The sequence below is a fragment of the Cibotium barometz genome, chromosome 40, assembly GCF_041138505.1.
Source record: "Cibotium barometz isolate CiBa-2024 chromosome 40, ASM4113850v1, whole genome shotgun sequence".
NCBI classification, from domain to species: Eukaryota; Viridiplantae; Streptophyta; class Polypodiopsida; order Cyatheales; family Cibotiaceae; genus Cibotium; species Cibotium barometz.
Window position 1 is genome coordinate 10,977,586 of NC_141085.1, and position 8,405 is coordinate 10,985,990.

The 8,405-nt window shown below is 42.8% G+C and overlaps 1 protein-coding gene across 1 annotated transcript; it reads left to right on the forward strand.

Annotated features, from left to right (window-relative positions):
• Positions 1-437: 437 nt before the first annotated feature.
• On the forward strand, positions 438-3,719 carry LOC147615196 (pentatricopeptide repeat-containing protein At3g09040, mitochondrial-like). The gene has a single exon (XM_086778886.1). The coding sequence runs from the start codon at positions 438-440 to the stop codon at positions 3,717-3,719; it is 3,282 nt and encodes a 1,093-aa protein (XP_086635012.1).
• The last annotated feature ends 4,686 nt before the right edge of the window (positions 3,720-8,405 follow it).

An 8,405-nucleotide genomic window follows, 5' to 3' on the forward strand; every position in this document is an offset into this window, starting at 1 on the left:
TTTAGAATATGGTGTGAAGGGTATGTAGGTATTCACCCTTCTTGTGTAACATCTCTCAGTATGTTTTACCCTTGTTGTGAAAGGTAACATCCCTCATAAAGAGGACTGGTGCTCTCTTTAGAAGGGTATGTATATTGTTAAGGGTAAAATCCCTCTTAAAAAGTACTGCAACATTCACATTTTAGTTCTAGGATGGTACTACCCCTAATTTTAAGGGTATGTATATTCCACCTTCTTGTTAAGGGTTAGATCCCTTTTAAAAAGTACTACAACATTCACATTTTAGTTCTAGGATTCTAGGATGGTACGACCTCTAATTTTAAGCTTTGAAAATGGTGGGACAAAGCATGCTGTGGCCGACTTTGTAGGCGAGGGGGTTACGGGCATGATTGGGAGTACATTACTGTCCAATTGTAAAGTGTAATAGTTATGTGGAGATGCTGAGCATAGGTGAGTCTCTCGGCCTTCTCAGTGGAAAGGCCGAGCTGCCTTCAGTGGAGGACTTTATCTGCATCTTGCAGCAGTGCAGAGAGACAAAAAATCTCACGAATGCGAAACGCATGCACATGCACCTCTGCCTTAATGGCTTGGAAGCTCATATCAAGCTTGCTAACAACCTGGTCCCAGTATTTTTTGAATGTGGAAGCATGTTGGATGCCCAGCAAGCTTTTACTAGGTTGGCCCATCAGGACGAGTACTCTTGGAATTGTCTCATACAAGGGTATATCAAATATGGGAAATTCAAGCATGCACTAATCCTGTATGAAAACATGCAAGATGAGTTTATACTTCCTAGTAAGTACACTTATGTGGCTCTGCTAAAAGCTTGTGCCGGCCTGGAATGTGTGGAAAGAGGCCACATTATACACACAGAGATAGTCAAAGAGGGGCTTGAAGAAGATCGTTTTATTGGCAGCACTTTAGAGAATATGTATGTTAAGTGTGGTTCGCTTGCAGAAGCACGGGAAGTGTTTGACAACTTACTGGTTAGCGACGTCGTCTCATGGACAGCATTAATTGCAGGGTATGTTGAACATAACCTCAACAAGGAAGCATTGGCATGTTTCGAACAGATGCGATCAGAGGGTATTTCTCCAAATGCTGTAACGTACATCAGCAGCCTAAAAGCTTGTGGTAGCTTAGGAGTCATGGAGAGAGGTCAGGAAATACATACTGAGGTTGTTAAAGAGGGGTTGGAGAAGGATGGTTTTCTTGGTAACACTTTGGTGAACATGTATGCCAAGTGTGGGCATGTAGGAGAAGCACACAAAGTGTTCAACAACCTGCCAGCTCGTGATGTGCTCTCATGGAATGCATTGATTGCAGGATATGCCGATAATGGGTGCAATGGGGAAGCACTTAATTACTTGGAACATATGAAACTGGAAGGAGTCATGCCTGATGCTGTTACACTTTTTTGCAGTCTCAAAGTCTGTTGCAGCCTAGAATCCATAGACAAGGGCCGAGAAATACATACAGAGGTTGCCAAAGAGGGACTCGAAAGAGAGGTTTTCTTCGGCAACACACTGGTGGCTATGTATGCTAAATATGGGTCACTTTTAGAAGCACACGAAATATTTGATGAGCTGCCTAATCATGATGTGGTCTCATGGACCACTCTGATTTCTGGATATGCGGAACATGGCTTTGGTGAGAGGGCACTGAAAGTTTTGGAGCAAATGGAATTGGAGGGCATATGCCAAAGTGATGGCACATACGTCTGCAGTCTGAAAGCTTGTGGCCGCAGTGGAGCCTTGGAAAGGGGCCGAGAATTACATGCAGAGACTGTTGCAAAAGGGATTGAAAGACGGCCATTTGTCTGCAGCACTTTGGTGGACATGTATGCCAAATGCGGCTTGCTTGAAGATGCACGTAAAGTGTTCTACAAGTTGCCTGTTCTGGATGCAGTCTCATGTACGGCACTAATTGCAGGGTATGCTGAACATGGGCTCGGTGATGAAGCAATGACCTTTTTGAATCAGATACAGCTGGCTGGCATGTCATTGGATGCCGTTATGCTTATTTATATCTTGCAAGTGTGTGGCAGCATAGGGGCCATTTACTGGGGTCGGGAGATACATGGAGAGATTGTCAAAAAGGGATTGGAGAGGGACACTCATCTTGGCAACAGTTTGGTGGACCTGTATGCCAAATTTGGCACACTATTAGAAGCAGAGGACATGTTCAACAAGCTGCAAGGTCATGATGTCATTTCATGGAACACATTATTATCAGGGTATGTTGAACAGGGGCTTGAAATGGAAACATTGAACTGTTTCAAAAAGATGCTACTGAAGGAAGTGTCTCCGGATGCTGTAACATTTGTGTGCTGTTTGAAAGCCTGCAGGAGTCTAAATGCCATTGATAGAGGTCGAGAAATACATGACGAGATCACTAAAAGGGGGTATGAAGACGACTATTACATCAGCAGCGTTTTGGTAAGCATGTATGCCGGTTGCGGCTTGCTTGCTGAAGCAGGAGGACTGTTTGACAAGGTGCCTGTTCGAGATGTAACCACATGGAATGCTCTGATCACAGGGTATGCTGAACTTGGGCTTGAGGAGGATGTGTTTACTTCTTTTGAAGAGATGCAAATAGAGGCCGTGTCTGCGGATACGGTCACTTTGGCTGCTTGTTTGAAGTTATGTAGCAACATAGGAGCCATATATAGAGGCCGAGAAATACATGCAGAAATTTCCAAAAAGGGTTATGAGGACAATTTTTGTGTGGGAAACAGTTTGGTTGAATTGTATGCCAAATGTGGATCGTTTGAGGAAGCTGAGTATGTCTTGGACGGGCTGCTGGTTCCGGATGCAGTGTCATGGACTGTACTCATTGGTGGGTATGCTGAAGGAGGGAATGTTGAGGAAGCGATGAACTGTTTGCAGCGGATGCAAATGGATGGCATTTCTCCGGATGTATTTTCGTGGAATGCTGTAATCGCAAACTATGTCGAGCAGGGGAAAAGTGAGGCAGTTTTCAACATTGCTGCAAAGATGCAGGAACAAGGCCTTCTGCCTAGTAGTATTACATTTTTGAGCACTTTAAAAGCGTGTGGCAACTTAGCAGCCTTAGAAACTGGCAAATTAGTTCACACCCAAATTCATGGAGCTGGACGTGGCGCCTTCGAAATGTCTTTAGCAACTGCTCTCATTGACATGTATGGCAAGTGTGGAAACATGACCGGTGCTCAGCAGCTGTTTGATGCAATGCGCATTAAGGACCTTGTGGCTTGGAATGTGTTGTTAGCCGGATATGCTCGTCAAGGAGAGAGTGAACGTGTTTGTCATTTGTTTGAAAAAATAAGTGAGGAAGGCTTGCAGCCGAATGGGATTACATTTTTTCTTGTTCTCACTGCATGCAGTCATGCAGGTCTCCTTCATTGGGGCTGCAAGTATTTTGATCTTATGACCAAAAAATATAGCATCATGCCAAACATCGAGCATTGTAATTGCATGATTGATCTTTTTGGCCGTGCAGGCCAACTTGAAGAAGTTGCCATTTTGTTGGAGAAAATGTCTTTCCAGCCCAATCTCGTAACATGGGGTATCGTGTTGGGTTCGTGTCTAAAATGGGGCAATGCAGAGCTTGGTAGGCATGCTTTTGATTGTACAATGAGATTAAACGATAAGCATAATGCATCATATATTTTGATGTCCAACATCTATGCAGATGCTGCTATGTGGGAGAAATCAAAGAAGATTGATGCAATGGCATAGAAAATAGAAAGAATGAAAACGTGTCACACTCCATGGAGTAGCAGCACTAGGCAGTAATAAAAGACCGAGGCTAAGGCCAAAACAGGCATTTTCAGGGATGAGGTAGGGCCAGAAGTAAGGAACATTCTTCCCAGCAGGAAACTAGGCCTGTGTGGAGATGCTAGGTCAATTGGCTGGGAATGATCCATTACTAGGTCATTAAGAGGGCATCAATGGAGTTAAAATGTAATTATACGTCAGCAGCAGGAGATTTAAATAGTTGCAGCAAATATAGTCTTTGGGTTGGGCCACATGCAGCAACCCTTGGGCTAGTGATGGTGAGATTGACTCAACTTGCCAACGGGCTAACGACTCATGCATGGGTGCAGCTTTAGGTTATACAACCCATCCACACCTAAAGTGAAAACATGAAGGGACTTGTAATGATATTTTTTAGTATAAGGGGTCCAGCTTCTAGGTTGAGACGATGCTGGCCAGTTATGGGCTAGAAAATCTTGGCTTACTCTCAATGAACTTAGAAGCTTTAATAACTTTGGTGAATGATCCACTTTTAAGCGTGCCCTAGTGTGAGGGCCTTAAAAAACTAAAAAGAGATATGGACTCTCACATGTGTGGAACCTCTGTGTGTCTTCTTTCAGCCCTAAGCAACTGAACAGAAAGCTTGATGCAAATCACTGACAAAGACAGAGAGAGAGAGAGGGTCGTTTCTATATAGTGCAACAGTATCAAAGATGACTAAAGAGATTTTGTGGCCTTTCGCCTTCCAAAAGAGGTAAACTAAGACCCTAAAAGCCCTAACTCTTGGCCTGCCCCAAAAGGGTGTAGATGATCTTCTACATTTTGGCCTAGCCCTTTCATAGGCTTTCAACACGCCGAGAACCTTGCCGACTTGCTGTCGGCCAGCAGCAAGGACAAAAGCAAGGATCCTCGAGACTTCATGTGCTCGCTCTTGTCCACCCTACGAATCGTGTTAGGGATTCTCCTAAGCTTTGCTAGTGCCCTAAAACCATGTTTATCTGTTGCCTAATTAGGGATTAGCACTAGAAAACAACCGTGCCCATGTATGCACATGACATCCCCTCTTGCTAAACTTGATGACGAGATTCTAACCTTTGACCTTAGATGACTGTCATCATCCCCTTGTCTATTCACTTTGTCATCCTTCTTCCTAGCAACCTTTTCATTGAAAACCTTGCCATCTCTGTGATTCCACTCTAGATCTGGTGTTGACATTTGTGCATTTGTTCCACTTTGTCCCTTTGCCTTCATGCCATGTCACTGAACACTTCAATGGTCTCCTTCTTGAGGTTGATCATGGCGTCCTTGCTCCACCCCCTTGGAACTATTTTCTCAAGAGCCTTTCTTGGTAATGCCCGAAATGGCATCCGATTCTTTGGGCTACCATTCCCTTGGGTTTTGTTGACACCAACTAGCCCCATGGGATTTCTACCTTGGTTGTGTTACTCTCCTTGGACATGTGCACCGTCTTGGGAGACTTTCAACACTTAGCCTTGCCAAGTCTTATGCTCCGATACCAATGTCACATGCACGGAAGACGTGGAAGTTTTGATATACCAATGTCACATGTGTGGAAGCTCTATGTGTCTTCTTTTAGTCGTAAAAGCAGCTGAATAGGAACCAACAAAGACAAAGAGAGAAGAAAGAGAAAGTAGCTATATTTCCACTATGTTGTAAAGTACAAAATTGTCAAAGATGATTGAAGAGATTTTGTGGCCTTTGGCCTTCCAAAAGAGGTAAACTAAGACTCTAAAAGCCCTTGAGAGGGCTAGGCTTGCAATGGTAGCAAGTATGTGACATGAGCACAACACACTATTTACCAAGCATGATTTTCTAGAACATAAAAATGGTTTTGAAATGGCATGACCGTATAACCTTTGGGTCAAAAAAGTAGTATTTGATGTGGTGGAATGATGCATCCTTCCAGCTAACATCCTCTCTTGGGTTCTACATTGTTCCAAGTTCAAGTCCCTTATATGTTCAAATATGGCATGTTTTTTTCTTGGTTCAACCATGGCAAGGGAAAAATTTGGTCGCAAATGCATGCTCTTTAGAGTTACAAGTTGACATGCCCCTAGAAGAGGTTGTTGAGTGTCAATGATTGCATTCGTGGTGGCCCTCCTCTTGAAAGGTGTATGGAAGAAGCATAATGAAGAATAGAGAAATGTGTAGAATCTTTCATGAAATTTAGGTGGATGAGGTGTACATCAGACATAAGTTTAGGATTAGTTGTGCTACCCTTGATGGCACTACGAGATTGAACATTATATGGGGATTTTTTTATGAAGCCCTCATGATTAAAAAATGCAAGCTATCGTAAGGTTCTGATTCTTATGCCACATCTTTATTGCCAAACAAACATTATAAAGAATGTGAAAACTTAAAATGGTATTTGATTGGCTCTTATACATTTATTTTCTCTCATGAAGCTGATCATGCTTCTAGAAGAACGACAAAAAGATCTAGGATTTATGGCAATGGCATGGCAGATGTATACTTAAAGGGATAAAATTTTTCGATGCTCTTGTAACATGCCGAAGCTTACAAACAAGGATTATACTTTGATAAATAGCTTTCAACCCTTTGGTTCTTGAGGATGTATAGCACAATGGAATGAGAATAAGAGTGCAAAGAGCGAAGACAGACAAATACATAATGTTGGGTCCCAAATACCCTCTGAAGGGTTGTAGAACACTTGTGCCTATGTGCTAGGGTTTTCTAGAGATAGAAAGAAGAGTGTTGAGGAATCACACAAACTATTGCTTTGTATTATGTACAAGAAGAAGTAATACAACTAAAATTCAAGTACAAGATATGGCTAAGAATGAAGACGTCAAATCACAGCCCTGTGATATACTGTACACTCCTAGCTACTAGCACTTCGCCTATAGAGAAAGGCTCCATGAAGTACAATGCTGAGGAAAGTTGATGAATATGACAATTTGTGTGCCTGCGTATATATATGCACTAATGCTCCTAGTCAGCTAGCAATTGTAGGCCAGCTACCACATAATCAATGACACATCATCAATATCATGGTAGTGCCACGTGTCACTTGTGCTATCTGACCCTACATGTTGGTTGCTATTTGATGTTTGGCTATGCCCTGCATACTTGCAAATGTGTCACATTCTCCCCTACTTGCATTGCAGCTGTCCTCAACTACACAATGTCGATATAGAGTGCCCTTCCATAAAATAAAAAGATCCGAGCAAAGCTCATCCAAGATACCCAAGATCCCAAACACTGTGAGACCACTTTGTGTCCAAACCACTACTAGTGCTATGAAGGCTCACATTCTCTCCTCACCATGTCAACACAAAGAGCTACAAAAAACTTGTGGATGACCAACTTCCACCTAATCAAGCACTCTCCTTTTTTGTCCAACCGTCCATGAAAAAACCCTGCACACCTCATAATATCCTCCAGTAGCCTACAATAAGAACACTCGGTCTATCCAACCATCCATGAAAAAATCCTACACATCTCAGAATATCCTCCAATAGCCCACGAGAAGATCACTCTAGGGAATGGCCAAGCAAAACTCCTCTATCCAAACTCCAGCCACACTAATATGGAGTGGGACTCCGTGAAGGAGATTGTCGATGACATGAACGGCGTCTCTTTTGTCGACTACACACATGTGAATAATGATGCCTATCAGACTGGGAGTGAAGCTCATCCAGTACGTCCTTGCCTACATCCAAAGGAGTGAAAAGTCCTCCTCCATAAAGTGTTGCCACTTCATCCTTGGAATTTTCCAACACTTTCTCCGAAGCACGGGCCCTTTTAGATTCCAAATCTCGAATGCTATGTGCCCGAGGTGCCGAGTCCATCCTGTCGAGATAGGCAGATATAGTTTAACTACCTGAATGGATGCCTTCATGATGAGAAGCAAATCAGTGAGAGGTGCGGGCGGACCCAAAGCGAAAGGAAAGCGTCCTATAGGAACATAAGCTTGTAAAATAGCTACGGCCTTGCATTCCAATGATCATTGGACCAAGTGAGGGATTTCAGTCCTATGCAATAAGGTAAGGGTTTGGATAGGGAAGCAAAGTATACTCCAAATAACCCAAGTTCAATGAAGAGTACAAGTATCCAAATAACCCAAGTGCAATGACGAGAACCCAAATGTTCACTTTTCCCAAACCTTAACGCACATGGGTGCCAAAGAAGAAAAGAAATTTTTACAGGTTCCCTAGACTCTGATACCAACAGTAGAACACTTGTCCCTATGTGCTGGGGTTTTCCAGAGATAGAAAGAAGAGTGCAGTGGAATCACACATAAGAGTCATAAACTATTTCTTTGTATTATGTACAAGAAGAAGTAATATAACTAAAATTCAAGTACAAGATGTGGCTGAGAATGAAGACGTCAAATCATAGCCCTGTGAACTACTGTACACTTCTGGCTTTGCTCTTGTAAGACCATTGTCTTTAGGGATGAGTTTAGGTTGTCCCCATGACACCCAAGTGTCTATTGTCACTCATGATACTATGACTAGATCGAGGGCTAATCAACGTGCGTTTGTGCTTAACATCACTTCATGTAGGTAAATCTAACCATACCATGATAGAATCCTCAAGGAGGAACCATGGATGTTTCAGTTTGTGTTTTTAGCTTCAGATCTCGGTTCAGTTTCATATTCCCATTCACTCTCATCCTCT

Bases quoted from the DNA above. Each gene is read 5' to 3' on its own strand.
- LOC147615196 (XM_086778886.1), top strand. From the start codon at position 438: ATGCTGAGCATAGGTGAGTCTCTCGGCCTTCTCAGTGGAAAGGCCGAG.